The 19,531-nt window shown below is 44.4% G+C and overlaps 2 protein-coding genes across 6 annotated transcripts in view; one reads left to right on the top strand and one right to left on the bottom strand.

The window, feature by feature from the left end:
* The window catches only part of LOC149372437 (uncharacterized), a 77,945-nt gene that overhangs the window by 20,910 nt on the left and 37,504 nt on the right, over nucleotides 1-19,531 (top strand). The window lies entirely within an intron of this gene.
* LOC149372438 (cytochrome P450 2J2-like) lies at nucleotides 1,513-19,080 on the bottom strand. Of its 4 annotated transcripts, none has more exons than XM_089566910.1 (9): nucleotides 18,971-19,080; nucleotides 15,186-15,409; nucleotides 14,430-14,554; nucleotides 14,231-14,358; nucleotides 13,029-13,330; nucleotides 10,596-10,705; nucleotides 7,819-8,074; nucleotides 5,472-5,662; nucleotides 1,513-1,829 (listed from the first exon to the last, which is right to left on the bottom strand). In XM_089566910.1, exons 1-9 carry the CDS (start codon nucleotides 19,004-19,006, stop codon nucleotides 1,651-1,653), a joined length of 1,551 nt encoding a protein of 516 aa, XP_089423036.1. In that variant the 5' UTR covers nucleotides 19,007-19,080; the 3' UTR covers nucleotides 1,513-1,650. The 4 variants fall into 4 exon arrangements, with proteins under 4 accessions (XP_089423036.1, XP_089423037.1, XP_089423039.1 ...); XM_089566911.1 differs by having other exon boundaries at nucleotides 14,231-14,337; XM_089566913.1 differs by lacking the exon at nucleotides 18,971-19,080 and adding an exon at nucleotides 15,472-17,406.

Genomic DNA, 19,531 nt, shown 5'->3' with positions numbered 1-19,531 from the left:
TTCGCTTACAACATTGCACTTTAAGGCCTGTCATAATGCTCTGCCAGTCTCCATTGGTCGACTGAACGATTGAAATGGGTATATGGCTGCCTGATTACGTTGTTGTGCAAACTACATTGCGTCGTATTTTTCTCCCTTTTTTTTTTTGCAGAAAAACGAAAAGTGTTATTCAGTGCACTAAGTTGTTAAGACCAGGCCACTCGGGGTCACACCGGGGGTGACATGGGACCCATTCTCGAAGATGTCTCCTTGTCTGTCCTGCTGGCAATATTCTCATTGGTTAGCAGTAAATAATCGTTCCTCACAGTTGCGCCACATTACGGCACAGAAGCCATTTACACAAAAAATCTTTCACACAATAGGCGCAATAAAACATTCATTGGCGATTACACTTGTGCTAAAGAGAAAGACCAGAGCTGGTTGGTCCACATCGCGCTTCTGCAAATGTTCCATCAGTTTTGAATGATGCACGCGTGTACGCGTGATGATTGTGTTTATAATTTGAGAGTGTAACATGTGTGTGATGCTGAGGCAACTGTGTTAACATGGACTTGAACATCTTGTGGTACAGAGCGTTTGCGGGCAGCGTCGCGATAGTGTTCGTCCTGTGATCGACCCGGGTGTACGCTTGTGGCTCCGGTCTCCCGCATAGGAGCTGCGTTCAGAGCACGCTGCTTCGCCTCTGGTTGCTTCCATTGCCCTCCCGCAACGCTGCTGACTACGGCACCTCTTTCTTTCTTCTTTCACTCCCACCTTCCTCCCTTCTCTTAGGGCGCGGTTGGGGTGTCCAACCGATATGTGACACAATTACTGTGCCATTTTTTTCCACCCTTCCCCCCCCCCCAAAAAAAAAAAGAAATGCTGCTGATGTTTCACGTCGCCGGTGGCGTCTTTATCCTATCCGCGGCGGCTGTTTCTGCGTAGGCGCGTGATGCCGCGCCATCCAGCTATTGCAGGATGCTTTCACGAGAAGCCTTTGGAAACGTTTTGCGGTGTTTTTGTTATTTTTTTTATAGGAAATAGCGGAGTAAATTTATCATGTATCTGTGGACACCTCAACCGCGCCTTGAGGGAAGGGAAGAAGGAGGAGTGAAAAAAGAGAGGTGTCGTAGTGCAGGGCTCTGGAACAATTTCGACCTCCTGGGGATCTTAGCGTCACTGATATCGCGCAGCACACGGGCGCATTTTGCATTCCGGCTCCATCGAAACGTGGCCACCGCATTTGGATGGAGGCGAAAGAGGCTTTTTTGCCTCCCAACAGCGGCCCCTGGTGACGAAGTAGTGAAAACGAGGCACAAGCTACGTTCATGGGGTGGTCATCTGATCGCGAACAGTCTAGATTCGTCGCTGCCGTCGCCACTCAGCACGGAAACGTGGAAACTTCTAGTGCTACAGAAGTAATGCGACAACTGGGGCGGTCGCGTGCCCATGAGTGTATGCTTGCATGTGCGGCCGACGATACAAGAATTTTTCTTGCCGCTCGTTCAGCAAACACCGTCATATAGTCGCAAGTTTCGAAGTACGCGCTTTATTTACGGAAACCCATTGGCACAGCGCGGTTTAATTCAACCAGACACGGCCTTTAGAGTTGTCCGAGAAAGAAGAGCAGCTGTGCGCACACGTCATTGGGCCTGAAATCATGATTTGCAGTCATCGTGGTGTGAAGCACAGTCTTTGTGTGTCGTCGATCACGGTCATGAGGGCGTCGTAAGGCTTGAGGGATATGATTTTGCCTTCTTCCGGACGTACCCTAAACTTCTGAAGCACAGTGGTCACGTAGATGAAGATTTCCATAACGGCCAGTGTCTCGCCTGGGCAGCTTCGCTTTCCTGCGAGAACGAGCAAAAAAATATATACCAGAGCCTAATATATAGCAGGTATGGTATGGTATGGTATGGTATGGTATGGTATGGTATGGTATGGTATGGTATGGTATGGTATGGTATGGTATGGTATGGTATGGTATGGTATGGTATGGCGAGTCGAAAATACCGAAACTGCATTTGAGCTATGAGCGACACCATTGTGGAGACCTCCCGATTAATTTATTCATTTATGTGCACTGAGATAGCGCAGAAGAGGGGGCGCTTCCACATTTCGCCTCCATCTAAAGCGCCCTCGGTAGCATGAATTCGATCCTGCGGCCTTGTGCTCAGTAGCCGAACGCCATAGGCCCTGGACCACCACGGCAGGCAAGGGAATAGGAGCAGGAGTTATTAATCAACTCGCAGTTTGTGGTATACGGAATTCTGCGAGCAATGGAAGGCACAGAATGGTGCTCTTGGTATGTGGGACGAGTGCGCAAAGGTGCTAATTATAATTCACCTTTCTCCGCACTTCATGGCTTCTACAAACCCTGCCGGTTACCGTCGCCTTCTTTTACATCCAGTTTGTGCACTTCTCGCATCGCAATCAATGAAAATCTGTTGATAGCTTTGGCAAAGCATGCCTTAACGCTGTCAGTTCGGCACCTTGCTGGGAATTTCTGACAAGGACCCTCTTTCGCAAGCTGTCAGCCATAGCGACCTGCTCACGATGTAATTCGCCAGCTTCTGCTGCCATGGCGCAGGTGTGGGTTCGACACAGTTATCCTTGCCACTTGATGTAAGCGTTTCAAACAGCTTTGTAACTTGGCTACGTTTTTACATCGCTAATTTATGTAGCTTTGAACTGTATGATGTACCGGAATCGCTGTGTCTTTATTCTCCAATTTTCCTTTTGTGCACAACGCTTATTTTTAGTCACTAAGCACTACGCTATAAGTAGCAGTAAGGAAGTACTTTTGTGAACTGCTTCGCTCTTGTTAAATTATTTTCCTTTCGGTCTGATTTTTTATTAAGTCTGTGCCTCATGCTTTCTTTTTGATCTGGTTCTAGTCATTTCTATCTCAAGGGGTAACTAGTAGCCCTACCAAACGCATGTAGTCCACAAGTTTCCCTCCGTCAGCATTCCCTGATTGTGTTGTTCTCGTTAATTGCATCGTGATTCGATAGAATTTAAAAAGATACAGCTTTCTGAAACAATAAAAATGCTAATGGGACAGGCTGGAGCAGGAACAGAAGGTTCATAAAAACAACACACGAAGCAGTGATGCTGGCGAAAAGTCATCGCGATAACTGAGGACCGATTTTCCGAAAACATAGCTTTCAGATACCTTCCCACTGGCTCCGACACGTAGGCTTTAAATAGCTGCATATGCAAGTCAAGTCAACTTTATTTCAGACATGTAAAGAAAATCACATGGCTGGGGAGGAGGGAAAAAAAACCGCAATATTGTGGCTTGACAACGTTCCCTTCCCCCACATTACATCGGCGGCAGGGATAATGAAAGCGTGTAAAGCATACATACAAACATACAAAGCACTTAGTTCACAATTTGAACATAACAAAAAAGAAATCGAAAAAAATAAGAATGTACGGTTTATCCGCAACCGGAAAAGCAATCAACATAATATACCTTACATCACATACAAAAAGAAAAGGCATATCAAAGCAAACACATTCCAACACAAAGAGAAATCAAGGCATCGCAAAGGCAAGGCTAGCAAATATTACAAAAATAAAGTTTTCATATGTTGGTTCGAAGGTAAACGAACGGAAGAGCTGGGTAGGCGAAACTGATTAAGCAAAGTAGGTAAGGCGTAATTTAGTGTCTGAAATCCGTAATTAGTGCGAGGACTTGGAACATACCAAACTTCATGATGGCGAGTTACATGGGAGTGCGTATTTTCGAGTAGATTGATAGTTTCTTCTAAGCAGCATTCCTCAATACAGCGAAAAAGCTACAAACACTGCGGCATGCACTGAACCAGTCGATGGTGAAACACAGGCTGCGGTAAAGTTTTTATGGCGCCGTGTGAAAACTTGCGAAAGAACTTAACCCTTGATTAAGAATGGAGTGGCTACAAAATGTGCACAAAGTACTGCAAGAAGGGAAGACTGTAGAACAAAACTAGCACGTACAATTCTTTTCGTGTGCACTATGCACTGCAGTCGTAGATGACGTAATGTGTCGCAGTAGTCGTTCAGGTAGTAGCCACAACTGAGAATAGTATACAAAAGGAACAATATTGTGAAAACAGCGCGCTTTGAAATAGCTATTGTGCTTTTCCACAAGCCAATTTATTGTGTTGTATTAATATACGAACCACGTTTTTCCCCACGCGCTGTTCTCTTCATTTCTGCGCAATTCTCTGGCCCATCAGAGAAAAAAAATTTAATTAAGAGAAATGCGGGGGATAACAGAAGTTACGGCAATATTTTTTAGACGACGTAGGCTTTGTTTTTAATTGCTGAGCTGCTACAAGCACCCCATCTTCGAGATTTTTCAGCTATACACCCCATGAACGAGAAGTCCAAAAAATAAAGTCCCTCAATTTGTTTCTCGAAAGCTGTTTACTCAAAGTTTTAAAAATTTGCAAGGAAATGCGTGCCTTCTTTGTACGAGCTTTTTTTTTTCACCTGGTTCTGAAATCTTGATTCGCGAAGCGCATCGTTTAGCGGCGCAAAAATATCAAAATAAGACGGTGCCAAATCAGATCCGTGAGGAGGATGGCCGTGTACAGTTCAGTCAAATCCGTAATCATTTCTTTTGTTTTAAAAAAAAACTGCCGTCAAACATCGACGCCATTTTCCTGTACTGGTATAGCGGCGCCATCTGTGTAACGGATATGAAAGTGAGCACGCATATGCGAAATACATAGTTTTGCTACCCTGTGAATGTTAAATTTTCTCAAAGGGAGGCAAAAAGTGAGGGGCATTGCTTTTTGGTCACCCCTCGTACAGGGTGGGGGGGGGGGGGAGACATTTATCAAGAGTCTGTTCGTTCAGTGACTAAAGGTAACTTTTAGGCAGTATCTACAGTAGAGTCCGACGCCACTCAGACGGAGAGTTAAAAGGCTGTCCGTCGATACGACATACGCTTCTTAATGTGCCGTCCGACTTTCTTCAGCAACAGTCCTAATTTTGTCTAGGTCTAAGAAAAACGACCCGTTATGCCGTCCAGCGCAGCAAGTCACTGAGGCGTGGTTGGGAGATTTCTACATCACGAAAGCATCAGCTTGATAAGGATCACGTGGGCACAGCATCCAGTCTTTATTTCAGTGCTCATTTTCGGAATCAGAGTAGAAAGTGACGAAAATAAAAACAGCCAGACATCTCAGGAACAGGGCGCTGCATTAAAATTTTGTACGTAGCATTACACTGATGTTAATACCATTCAAAGCTCTGATTAAAGCATTGGCCCTAAGCCAAGTAGTTCAATAGCTGAGTAACCAATCTTAATTATTTCACCACCTCACTGTAACTCCACTTTCGTCTATAATGTCCGCCAAGCTTGAGCGACACACAGAAGACGGGATGCTAGGGAGAGTTAAGCTCTTTCCTTTACAATAATTTGTTCTGCCTCGAAAAAGATCTTAAGAGGCTGGTGCACTTGCAACACTCCAAAGCATGAAGCACTACGGCCTTACCCAGACTAAAAGGAAGAAATGCCAGTGGTTTCTCCTTCAGTTCTGTGCCATCAGCATTCAGGAATCTTGAGGGGTCGTACTTGGACGGATCGGGCCAGTGGGTAGGATCGTTGTGAAGCTTCCAAAAATTGGGAACTACTAGAGTACCCGCTGGAATGTGATATCCTCCAATTGTCGTGTCGTACTTAGCCCTGTAATGCGCAACGAAAGAAAACTGGATGAAAAAGTATTATCTGCACGCGCATCGTGCGGTATTGCCTAAGAACACGCCAAATACAGCAGGTGGATTGCGTGTGCTGGCAAAGTACGAAGTGTGACCTGAATTTCGTACTTACAGATCTCACGAGCGAGAGTTATGATACAACGGAGACATTAAGACACACATGTGAAGGAAATTTTACTTGAACGGTAGGAAAAGTTCAGTGGCTATCAATAATTGCACATTGCGTGCCGGCATGTGATATCAGACTGCGCTCATTTAAAATCCTATATTCTTTTTAAGTACGGCCGCATTCCTTCGCTCAGTGGCCGAATTATGTGGACTTCTACGGACCGCAGCATAGAGGCACTATATTTGCGTCATCTGTATTCTGCATGTTGAGTTCCATTAGCAACCGTAAGCACATTGCTAATATTCCGGGTGTTGTTTAGGAATGAGCTCACGTCGAGTGGGATAAATATATTACTAAAGTACAAAGTTAAACGAGACGTAAGTATGACATAGGTCATAATACCATAAACATCTGCTCAGCAAAGAATGATCATACGCCAGTGCACCCTGCGAGAATTTTCCGCACGAATCAAGGCACGTATATCGGATATGATGCCTGCAAAGGAGGCATCGTTTCATCTTCAAAATCTTGCACTATAAGGGCATTAAAAAAAATCCAGTAAGGGTCGGGCATTACCGCTAGTGCTACCAAGAAGGCATTTGCGTCTAGATAAAGCTGAAGCAGCGTCCAGCTTATCTTCCAACGATTATCAGCATTAGCTGTGAGTCTGCTTCTATAGGCGGATTTGCTGAGCTATAGGCGAGTTCATTCGCTGTCGAGCCATACCGCTGAGAGAGCTGGTTGTGGGCGTCGCAAATAAAGCTTAGGGCAGATATTTATCTGCCTGCAGAAGTCGTTGGCGAAAAGCCTATAGCAGTGGTAAGTGCAGCGGATCTCAGCTTTTATTCATCCTCTGATAGTGACGCCACTGGTGTTTTAACGGCAGCAGCAGCCGCAGTAGCAGGACTGCTATGTATATGCAGTTCGTTATCCCGACATGCAGGAATATTTCTGATATATCCATTCAGTTTCTCCTGCCCTGACGCCTGAAAATGGAAACGGTCATCTGGTCTCTTTGTGAGTAAAAACAATTTAAAGCACAGTACGACGTAAGAGACCAGCAAGAGACGTTATCCTGTTTCAACGAAAGCACATTCAATCCAGTTATGGTAAAAGTTTCCGTTCACTATAAGCTGTACTTATGCACGAACGTTCGAACTAGATTTTTAATGTTCTCAAATTATGGAATGAGCCTGTCAGCTCGGCCTGGTGTGTCAGCCGAAGCAGATTTTGAGCACTTGGTTTGTGCTCTGAAAGAATAAAACTACAGTTATCTGTCTTTCAACGCAGAGTGATTTTGGAAAAAAAGTGAGGCAGCGTTTCAACTCTGCTGAACTGAGTTTCACGTAGCGAAAGCTACATAAGCATGATTAAACATGGTTTAACTTTGGTGCATTTTTACTGTTTCTTAATTACCTCCACCACTTCACAGCCGCTTATTCGTGCTCATTGATTGGCTTGATGGAGACAAAGACTGATCGATGGTCAGTAGCGCACAGCTCTAGTTATATATACCCCCTATTTGACGTCACAAGTGTAAATTGAATCAGGTGACACAACGTGATTGCAGCGTGGCATTCTTACTGCCTCTGCCGAGAACTTGCAAGGTGAAAATTCGATGTCAAGGTTCAAGATTAAAGTCCAAGGTCAAATGCTTAGGTCAACAGTCAAAAGTGAAGGTCAAAGTTCTGGGCCTATGGTCAGGGTAAAAGTTGAAGATCAAAACTGAAGGTCAAATGTGGACCACATGGTTAGGTATACGCGCATAGCACACTAGCCGTGACTTATCTAAAGGTCGTTTCAAGGTCATTTGGAAGCTCACGGTGACATGCGTCCCAGCTATAGCTGTAGCTTTCGCAACAGAAGGTGCAGAAGTGAAATGTCGGAATGTCCTTATACTCGTAAATATGCTGTATATGCTCCAAAGCAAAGAGTAACAAGCATTCAAGTAACTGCATATTTTGTCTAGTTCATCTCGTGAACGGGAGTATTTCTCGGAAAGCTGTTCCACTCACGCCCTGTGTATGCCGATAGGTGATATGGTCCTCCAGCGTAGTGTCTCCATTATGGTGGCCATGGTGAACGGCAGGCGCGCTCGGTCTTCCCACCCGGGCGCCCTGTGACGGCCTATCACAACGTCGATTTCCTGCTGCACGCGTGTCTGGTGATCAGGGTCACTGGCGGCAATGTACAAGTTCCACAGGATCGAGCTTCTCACGGTGTTTGTGGAGGCGCTGTAAAAGTTGATTGCGTTGCCCTCCAGACATGGCACTGCAATGGAGATTAGGGTGTTATCCATGCGATGGAGAGTGCACACCTCAAAAGAATTTCTTTAGACAGTCTATAAACTTTTGTCTATAAAGTCTATAGACTTTCTATAGACAGATCCTATAGACTAGTCGATAGACAATACAAATCCTATAGGCAGTCTATAGACAATCTATAGATTTATGACCATACACTTTTAATAGAATTTTGTCTACAATCTATAGACTATGAATAGGCAAAAGGAAATATGTATAGGAAGTCAGTACGGTCTATAAGAAGTCTACAGGTGGTCCATAGACCATTTGATAAGGGACAGGTTCTGTGTCTCGGATCTGGCACATTCCAAGTGTTTCAGGGAAGACTAAGTAATTTTCAAAAATAGGCTTTTGGGGATAAAAAATGTGGCTTTTGCGGCATAGCACTAGCAGTGCTGGCGGACACCAGAAAGCCGGTACCACACTGCTTACAGTGCAAAGCCAGATTGCTGCCAGTAAAAGTTTTCAAGTTGTTTTTGTGTCCACGCGTCTATCATTCAAGCAACGACCAGATTGACCAACATACCGCTTGCCTAAACAATGCCTTCAGTACATTTCACAAACTTTTTCCTGCGATTAATTGTGCTCTGCAGCTTTTGGAAGTCTCTTATGTAGCAAGTTGGTTAAATAATTTCTGATTATTAACTTTTTAGCTACCACAGCTAGGCAACTGGTTGTAATTAGAGACTTCTAGCCGGTCGTTCGTAATAGCCATATCAGTTTTTGAAACTTCGAAAACGCAATTATCCTCGGGGCTGTGGACCAACAAATTCTGGCTACACCGTGCGAAAACAGGCGCGCTTTCGAAAAGCATGCTAGCAAAGCAACCTTTCCGATGCACGTACATAACTAGTCAAAAAAGCCAAATTTTGTTGAGCCACAGCGCCAAGGGTAATCGCGTTTTCTAAATTCTAAAAATGATATGGCTATTAGTAACGACCGGCTGGAAATCAGTAACTGTAACTGGGCACCCAACTCTAATAGTTAAAAGGTAATAATTAAAAATTAGTTCAACAGCATACTAGTTAAAACGATTCGCCGGTTTTCTGGTGCCCCCAATACTGCTAATACTGTGCTGAAAAGGGCATGTTTTTACCTCAGAAAACCTGTTTTTGATAATTACTTACAATCTTCCCTGAAACAACTGGTATATTCAAGGCACTGCAGCAGCTCCGAAATCGGCTGTAAATTTTTCCTGGCAAGTAAATTCATTACCTTTACTCCCCTACTCAGGCCGCCTGCACTGACTGTGAGGCGCACTACCTGGCATTGCAGATATGAAGAAGCAAAAACTGAACATGGTTTCAATCGTAGTAATACAAAGAACGAAGCCCCTTTTAATTTGGCCATTTGAATGATGCCCCAGACATTCCAAACTTGAATTCTTCCGCCCATCATGTCACTCTATAGATGCAAGGTCTGCTCTGGCTTTTACGTTAAGCGGTGAAAGCATGCGCAGTGTCTTCCGAAAACTGCCAATTTCTAATGTATGCGCATCGTTCGTTGAATATGAGCATCATTCGAAGTTGTTGGCATGCGTCCAAAATCTTTTATGGCCGTTGAACGATGAACGAAAGTGAAAACACATGTTCAATCCTCACCTTATCTGACAGACGGACCAAAAATATTATTTGTTTTGCCGAAAAATCACTGCCAAAATTACAAAAGTCTCCGTCACGTTACAGCTTGTAAAACGCGTTCAAAATGTGTCAACGAGCTTTAGCTCAGTGAATAAAAGTTCTAGATGGAAAGTTTGTCAGAATACGTTAAAGGACTATAGACACCTCCTTTTAGTTTCATTTTTCTTCAGTGTGATGATGCATAAGACGCTAGAATACATGCGTCGCCACATGGTATTCGCCTACGACCGTTAAATAATTTATGACTGAATGTATTTCCTCATGATGTTCCAGTTTCGGTTTCATTTACCGAAAGATGAATATGACGTGTAAGAACTGTTTAGGTGACGTGTGGCATGAAAAAAACTGAAGTTTAACCGCTGACGCGTTCTTGTCCTTCCAGCTCTTGAAGCAGGCTGTTTTTAGCGTTGTAGTAAATTAAACCTAAGTATCAGCCATTATACATAATTTTTTATGCATCGCTTAACAAAAACAATTCTTACACATCACAGCCGTCGTTCGGTTGCTGAAATCGGAACAGCATTAAGAAGAAATTCAATTATGAATTACTTAGTTATCGCAAGAGAATACGAAGTGGTGCTCCATGTATATTAATGTCTAACTCATCATTTGAGCGAAAAAAACGCGCGAGCAATGATTTGATGTCCATACTCCCTTAAAGCAAACACTCTTCCCCAAGAAAAGGAAATTAATGACGTCCATGAACGGTAATTTCGTTCCTTAAGGGCAAGCGAAATCCCTCTTGCACGGATATGATTTTTAGCACTGTTGTGGACAGTGTCGTGCGCCAAGATGTGCACGGACCCTATTGAAGCCAGTGTTGCACCCACCGGGCTTCGTGGTACTTACGAGTGTAATAGGAACCGGCACCTTTTTCTTTAATCTTCTGTGAGTACCCATCTATGAAGTCTGTGTTTTCGCACTGGCTTTGGTTTCCCTCGCGCCTCTTCAATTCCTTCCTGCGTCAAATAGAGCATAGGAAAGACCACAGCTGTCATCTGTAGAGACACCGTGCTCTTTTTATCGTTCACCTCTGTGATTGATCAATTGATCAATCAATTTTGATCGGTCGATTGGTCGATTTATTGATTTGTCAATTGATTGATTGATGGATCAATTTTGATTGATCGGTCGATTTGTCAATTGATCGATTGGTCGATTGATTGATTGATGGATCAATTTTGATTTATCGGTCGATTGATTGATTGATTGATTGATTGATTGATTGATTGATTGATTGATTGATTGATTGATTGATTGATTGATTGATTGATTGATTGATTGATTGATTGATTGATTGATTGATTGATTGATTGATTGTCACCTATCCTGAATGTTGCTGCTAGTTACGCTGTAATCGGTGGCCGGAACAAACAAGAAACTAGCTCAGATGTTGCTCGGGAGAGCTGTTGCTTAAGTGTGCGCACCAAATAGGAAGGGTTGAGCCCTTGTGCGAAATGCGCGCATCCAGGCAGGACAAGCCGGGGTTACTGCTGATATTTGGGTAAAGACTATTTCAGTCGGTGGACTTTGCGGGTAGAAGGAGAAATAAACGCAGCGGTATAAGCAGGGGGAGGCACATTCAACTTGGCATTGATTATTCATCCAATGACAGCAGTTATTCATTTCTGCCATTCTTGGAGCCACAGAAAAATTGTGGCAGTGATATTCTGTTGTTTGGTTATGCCGGTGAGACATATTGTGCACGATTCGCGGGTGGGAATAGTACAGGGTGGACGCAAACGAAATCAAGGAGGGGTACAGCTGACCAGCTGCTGAAAGTATGTCTGTTCAGGTGGGATATATATAGCTAAAAAATAAACAATGATTTTGATGTGCATATCTTGAACAGTGGGTAGTTCCATTCTCCTGTCATGAAGAGCCCGAACAGGCTTAGCACACCCTAAGGAAGAGTAAAGTTGAACCCTTATTCTTGCAGAACCTTCATTCTTATAGTCAACATAAGCGTCGCAGTCCGACCCCCTAAATTCGGGCATAACTTTGGAACGACGCCGAGCACGAAGAGGCGCCGTTCTGCGGAAAGTGCAGGCAAAGACGCGAGACCTAGACGTCTTCGTATCGCTTTATGAGACACGATAAACGTCTGCAACCTCACCATTGCCATACATTAATGGTAGTTCTCCTCCACCACTGCACTGTAAGCTTGGATTACAAGTGCTCACGCTTCTTTCCACAATATCTACCGCACTTCTCGGTGACATCGAACCCAGCTTGCTAGAGCTCAATTTTTTGATACTCCGCGCTTTTGACAACTTGCTGAAATGCTGCCGAGAACGAACACCGCCAGTCTGGAAGCATGATTCGCCGCTCAGCTGGGCGACGGGGACAACTTTGGTTTTTATGAAGAGGTCTAAAAGTGCGCGATTCAGCGGTGGGGCAACGTGCTTTTCTTCGTGTCTGCCTTAAGTGAGAAGAACTAAGAGTGTCCGCCAATGGGATACGACTTTTCTTTTCTTCTATTTTCTAATCAATTATTTTTCACGTAAAAAACTATTGCAATTTATATTTGCCATTCAACAACACCAAGAGTAAAAATAAATCAAACATCCTCCATGTTTTCCTTGGTCTCATTTACTGTTAGCTTCCTTCGTACGTATATCGTAAAGAACCCCTCGTTTCCTCAACTGCTGTTTCAAGACATGAGTGTTACTTCAAACTGTCCTTATTTGAAAAAGCAAGAAAAACCAGCTAAGTCTCGTTGACAGTTAGGAAAAAAGTTCAGAGATAGGTTTTCTGACTTAGTGCATGAATCAGCGAAAGCTGTTATAGCTTTGCCATAGCCACTCAGCCTCAGCATAGCTGCGCCCTCGTCATAGCCTCTCAAGCCACTAGGCCACCCGTCGTCTCCCATTCTCTCTCTCTCTTCCCTTGGCACTTTTCCTCTCTATCCTTTCCCCTAAAGATGAAGAGGAGGATTTTCCCCTCTGCACTCTTCCTTCGTCCAACCGTAGAAGGTGGTAATTGAATTTGGATTAAGTTAAAATTAATTCATTATGAAGTTCAGTTATTTCACTAAGCACTAACATACTAATTAACTTACTGCCGACGGTGTAACTTTTACACTAAATGCAGGACTAGATCTCTAAACCAAAGCTACAACCACTTTTGCTGAAAAACAATAACCTATAATTCCGTAAGAATGCCTACAAAATGCACGTGAAATGACGGCATATGGAAGGCCCATTTTGGTGCGGTTCCGTCTCCGGTTTGCTCACTGCGTCACGCTGTTAAGTAGCACATTTTTATGGTCAACGCACTCACCTTACAAGCTGCTTGAAGTCCTTGAAGACACTTTTGACAGAGTAAATCCGAGTATGTGGAATGTAGTAAGCAAGAAATCGGACTATGGGTAGGAAGTCGAACACCGAAAGGAAGCTTGCGTTCAGCATAAACTTGCTCAGCAGTGCTTCTACAAAGCGGCCAGTGGTGTCTCCGAGGTCGTAGCGCTGGCCAAACACCAGCGCCGAGATGCTGTTGACGACGCTGGCACCTAGCTGCTGGCAAACAGTAATGGGCTGACCCTTGCTGCGCTCCAAAAATTCGTTGAAGCATTGCACTTCTTCCTGGATGGGCAGAAATAAAAGCACGCTCGGACTCTCCTGCTCTGTGCCACGTCTTTTGTTTTCCTTAATCTCCCGCCTTCTTAAAGAAAGACCCTCTTTTTTCTTTTAGCTAAGTTGTTGCTTCGTACACTGCTTTTTTATTAAACAACCGTTTCCAACAGCTGGAATTTGTTTGAGGGCTTCACACTGAGCCCTTTGCTTCAGGTTTCGAAGTCAGTTGAGGTATTACTTCGTTTTCTGGGCTGTGCGAACCTCGACTCCCGCCTGCAAAAAATCACACTGGTCATGCCCATTGGTCGAATGTTTAGGGGAATCCCCCAATGCCCATTCTGAAGGGGCGTTTTTTTATATATTCATGCCTCCCTTCTGTCGACATTCTCGTCTATCATTGCCCTTTTTACCTCACCCAATACCGAGTATGGGCAATCTTTCACAGCGCTTCTGGCGCAATAGCGCAGCCAACTATTTTTACGCCGGCTTGCTGACGTTTATTAGCGTCTTTATTTTGAAGACGCGAGGCCTGTCTTTAAAATAAAAATAGTGTAAGTTGCACATCACAGATACCTGACTTCAACATTTCATCTACTGCTGGGTGTTCTGCCTTATAAGAGTGAAGATAGTGAAGCATACGCCTTAACAAAACAGTTTTGATGCCACCTAAAAGATGAGAGTTCACCGCGCTGTGCCCTTCCAGGGACTAAAGCACTGAACATGATTCAGCTGGTTGGCCCTGATGCTGCGCTGAAAAGTATCCCGCCTTGAAACCACGAAACAACTTGTCTTACCAGCTAATAAACCAGCAGTACAGAATCTAATATACATTTTTTTTTCTTACGCACAGTGTAGCCTTGCGGACGACTCACTAGGTGCGGACTGTAATCTAGAAATTACCGTACTTACTTGCATGTGCTGCTCCATCGGCTTTTTAGCGAACCCCAAGTTCCTCATCACCTGGAAGCAGTACCTTCTATTAGCTTGCCACTCTTCGCCATTCAAACCGCCAATACCTGATAAGTAGAAACAAAGCCCTAGCGTGAAATGCGTCGTGTTTTCTCAGCGACAATTATAGAATGAAAATGAAATATAAGAAGTGGCAGACCTTTCATGTCGAGGTAACGAAACAGGAAATCGTCCGGCCGATACATGATGTTTGGATCGCATAGCCCCTCCCGAATGGAAGGGAGGTCGTTAAGAACGACCACATCCTTGCAGCCCATCCGCAGCCTGCGATTGCGACAAAGTTATTTTGACTAAACAAAGCGCAATCAACGGACCTCATAGTAACTTCATTCCATTACACATTGGCCACGTGCGCTACTTATTCCACGCATTTTTTCTTCGAACGCAGGTATTAATTGCACGCAGTTTTTCTGGTCTAGCCTTGTTAGCCTGTGCTACAGCAGTCTGCCCTGTCGCACTGTAGCCTGACTCACATCCCAGTCGACCACCTAGTGCGTAGAGTACCAGCTAGATCCATTCCGTTGGCTTCAAGCGACGTAGCTCTGCCTTCATATCTTCAAACTATAACCCTTTGATAACTTTGCAAGATCTCTCTAATAGTCCCTCGTACACTCCTAACGTGTTTTCCATGCGCACCATAATTGTGTCGCATAATAAGAGCCGAACGTGGGTCCTTTTTGGGATTTCTTAATTTCTTGCTCGGCCAGCCGAGTCGATGAAGCAGCAGTCAAAGGCACACGATTGCCGTGATAATGCAGATGGTAATTTAAGGCGCGACACCACAGTGATACGCGGTCACTTATATTAAGAGCCACTGTGATGATGTTTCGTCACCATAATGTAAGCGTCACATTATTAAGCGAATCTTCGGTTCTTGCCTCTCAGGAGAACGCACCTGACGATCGGTCCGTACTTTTCGGCCAGTTCTTTGAAAGCATGTTGGTACGGCTCCCATATGAAAGGAAAATAACCGAGTATTGGGATGCCCCATGGGCCTGGTGGCGACCGCTCCTTCTTTGCTCGTGGGTTGCTCACTGCGAAACGAAGTGCCAGCAGTCCACTTGCTACGAGTGACAACCACACCGCCACAGCCGACCAGCTGAGCTCCCACGCAGGAACCTGCAAGTGCAGGTGATGTGTTTGAACACTCTCCATTAACAAGTGGCTTTGGCTCAACTCACCTGGCCCAGGACATACAGAGGGAAAGCTCTGTCAAGCGTGTTAAGACACGGCTTAGCTTCGGTTCATCTTTATTTTTTCAAGACTTCAACGAGAGCAAATTGTTTCAGCCAGAGCAGATCACGTGATGCATCACGCGCCCCAAGTGCATGAGCGAGCGTCCAGAGCGGCGGTCGACGGAGCGGCGAACATGACTGCCAAGCGCAAGAGCGAATCACGTGACACATCACATGCCCCAACTGGCCAGGAGGAGGAGCGGCCGAGCAGCAGCGGACGCGACTGCCAAGCGCGCTGCTATAGCGTCGGGGAAGACGAAGATCCGAGGCACCTGCCACGCGCAGGTTACTCATCACTAGAGACCGGATTTTAGGCAAATGCCTATTTTTTTCAGCGCGTCGTAGGCGCACCATTTTTACATATGAGCACGAATTAGGTGTTGGCAATATGTTTAATACTGTTTTTATAGTGCCTATAAATTCCTATTTTGGGTGTCGTGCCTATAAATGCCTATTTCCGACGTCGGTGCCTAAAATGCCCTATTTTAGAGAAAAGGGGCCTGAAATACGCGGTGGTTTTGCTTTCAGATTCTGTTTGCTTTCGAATCCATTTTGGTTTTGACTAGAACACACACGCGGCAACATTAGATGACCTCATCAGTTGGCTGTGGTGAACACGGCACCTACGCCGGCTGTGTACACAATACCAACCACGTCAGCCGAAAATATCGAAGCAACCTTTTTCCTATTTCCTGCCATTTTATCGTGGCAGCTTGTTGATGACTTTGGCTGTTAAAGTGGTAGTTGACCAGATGGCACCACATTTCGGAAAGTATACGGAGTAAGTTATAGGTTCGTCGAAATAATTTCCAGTTGGTTCGAATTGAAACCAACTGTAAAATGTTCCATAAACCTGCTGGAAACAGTTTAACTGATTTTTTTTCTGAAGAAGATTTTTTCTTTCTGAAGAACTCGGAAAGCACTTCAAGGACGTTAATGAACTTATTGCTTCAGTCAAGGGTGCGTTTTTGAAAGCGCCTTCTCGTGTGTGCGCGTTTAAAGAGCAGTTGCCGGAAGTGCCTCTCCCGCCGGAGCCTATCACAACACGTTGGGGAACGTGGCTGGAAGCCGTTGAATACTACAACTACCACTTTTCTGACCTGAAAACCGTCATAAACAGCTTCTCAGGTGATGAGAGTGCTCTAGTCAGGAGGGCTCAAGCTGCCCTCTCTCAAGACAACCTCCAAGGAGACCTCGCGTACTTGTGCGCTAACTTCACTTTCCTTGCGAGCACTATAAAAAAAAATAGAATGTGGGGGTGTAATGCTCACTACCAACATTGGACTAACTGAGAATGTGCAGCAACGAATCGCTGCTCTTCCTCTCGGAGAAGTTGTCAAGAAAATCCGCGCAAAGTTGCAGTCCGTCTTGGACAAAAACGAGGGGTTCTCTGTCTTCAAGCAAATTTGAGGAGTACTTACCGGTGAACATTCTATGATACTGAACAGTGTAAAGCCATCAAATGTTCATAAGTACAAGCACGCTCCTGTAACATCCGTTGATGCTAAGCGTTCCTTTTCAGCATACAAGCTTGTTCTTACTGATAAGAGGCGTAAATTTGAGTCCATCAACATGGAGCGGGTGCTTGTCTGCTACTGCTTCCATAGCTTTAACAGTGATTTCTAGATGGATGATGTTTATTTTAGCATGGATCCTCGTGAATGGGCCCGTGCAGAACTATGATTCTTTTCGGCATATTCCGCATCAAGCAGCACTGTGTGTAATATTTTCTAGCATCTCGTATTTACGGTGTCCAGGCCCTTCTAATGGCAAGCACCATTTGATAGTCGCGTGGCTCCAGACACGTGAAACCACAAACTATAAAACACTGTTCAATTCCTGTGTGAGCGAAGACTGAACTCATTTGTCAGATGCTTTGAATTGACGATGTTTCTATCAATTTCTAAATACATGCATACTGGTGAACAGCGCAAAAAAGGCGGGACAACAACAAGACAAGCGCTTGTCTTGTTGTTGTCCCGCCTTTTTTGCGCTGTTCACCAGTATGAATGCATACCAACTCGCCCAGATCTCAGCCTTACTAAATGTGATTTCTAGTACACTGGGCTCTAATATGTGTAGAAATTTTAACAGCGCTTGTCTTGTTGTTGTCCCGCCTTTTTTGCGCTGTTCACCAGTATGAATGCATACCAACTCGCCCAGATCTCAGCCTTTCTAAATACATGGCCTCCTGTTAAGGTGTTCATTGTTTCTACTTTTGTACACGACAAGCGAATTGTTTGTTTCGAGGTATACAAAAATGTTTTAAAACGGTTGGTAACCGTCCCTTTTGCTCTGCTGAAGCATGTGTATTGTACGAAAAGTTGCGCGACAGCCTTAAAAAAAAACGGCTTCTAATGATGGCGCCTTGCTTAAGGTACCAAATCATTCCTGCTGTGCTTTTGTTTTATTTTACGGCAGATATTGCGCGCTGAAGTTCGGAACTGTGTGCACTTTTGATAAAGTTTATAGTGCCTATTTTTCTCCGTTAGGTGCCTAAAATGCAATTTTAGCCGCCTATTTATGGCGCCTAAAACGTGTTTTTTAGTGCCTAAAAATCCGGCCTCTACTCATCACAATGGCTACAATATAGCATGAAACATTTATTTTACATATGCATCGAGAGAGATGGATGCGACAAGACGCTTAAGGGTCAAGCGAGAGAAGCTTAAACACAGCACAGATGATTCAAACACGCGGCTAACTCATTTCAGTAACAATGCGTTATGTTGCTGTCATAAGCCAAAGTAAGAGCATTTTCCTATCGTATTCTGCTATGCACCACGGCAATAACGAGGCGACACATGCCCACACAAATTCTGTCATTAAGCGTGTGGTTTAATGGAACAACTTACGAAACGGTTCGCAATTCTGTTCAGTTGAGTAATGCGTAATCTGTCCGCTCCTTACGTTATGTAAGTATATTAAAACGTTACTGTACAAAATAGGCAAACACAGGCCCCGAATACAGAATAGCGGAAACACAGGCCCCGAATACCCGTGCGAACAAAGCAAGCGTAACCGTCGTGAGGGGTGTCAATCAAAAGGCATTTAAAACACCTTCGAGACAAGTGTGGCGATGACTGCGCGTCACACTGACGAGGTGACTAAGCGCTGCACGCAGCTTACGCCTAAACGACATAAAACTCATTTGATCAGTTTCACCCGAGTACCGTTCAATATAGGGCCTACATGGCAGCCTGTGCTCACGTTGATTTACAAGGTACGCGAGGTAACTTGATTTACAAGATGCTCAACTATAAGACGTATACAAACGCGAGTAACCACGCAATGAGATCGTAGAGGAAACACCAGGCGATTAAAAGCAGACTTCGTCGCATCCAACGTATATAGCACTCTGCAAGATACGTATCTCCTGTAAAGCTAAAGAAGCGTTTCATAAGCTGGACGTAAGAAGCAGTGTGCAGGATGAAACCGTACTCACATTGCAAAGGAATCTTTGAAGAAAATCGAGCAGCATGTTATGCGCTACATGTGCTTCGCTTCAGCCCGACATGGAGTTATGCCTGTAGAAAGGTTCTGCTTTTCCTGGACAGACGCAGCGGAATGAGCCGTTTTAAGAGCTCGGCGCACAAGCCATCGTGTTGATAACGTATCAGACAAATCGCATGCACGCTTCCTCTGGAAAGCCACACGCCGCGTCCGCTGAATACATTACAGTTAGGTCGGTGTCCTACGCGGCCGTACATGGACCATAAATCATGACGCAAGCGACAAAAAAGAATAATAGAGCGGTAGGAATAAAAACAACACACAATCAAGCGCAAAAAACTCGAAGTCTTTGTACCTCATGCAAAAAAAAAAACATCTGCGTTACTCAATGCCGCGCATATCGGGTGATTCGCCTAATAAGTTCTGCAGTTTTGAAAAACAGGCTTTTCGAATTAGAAGACAGCTTTTTTTAGATACAGCATTGTTAGCGGCGCAGGGCATCATAAAATAACTCATAAAATAAATCATAAAATAAAGGAAAATAACTTATTTG

The sequence above is a fragment of the Amblyomma mixtum genome, chromosome 1, assembly GCF_055824585.1.
Source record: "Amblyomma mixtum isolate Tamu chromosome 1, ASM5582458v1, whole genome shotgun sequence".
Classification (NCBI taxonomy): Eukaryota; Metazoa; Arthropoda; class Arachnida; order Ixodida; family Ixodidae; genus Amblyomma; species Amblyomma mixtum.
Note: the sequence above shows the minus strand (reverse complement) of the source record. Positions and strands in the feature narration are given on the sequence as shown.

Coding starts and splice junctions, on each gene's coding strand:
- LOC149372438 (XM_089566910.1), bottom strand. CDS start 19,006: ATGCTGCTCGATTTTCTTCAAAGATTCCTTTGCAAT. Junction 13,331..14,230: donor CGATGGAGCAGCACATGCAA/GTAAGTACGGTA, acceptor CTGCCCATCCAG/GAAGAAGTGCAATGCTTCAA. Junction 10,706..13,028: donor GACTTCAAGCAGCTTGTAAG/GTGAGTGCGTTG, acceptor TATTTGACGCAG/GAAGGAATTGAAGAGGCGCG.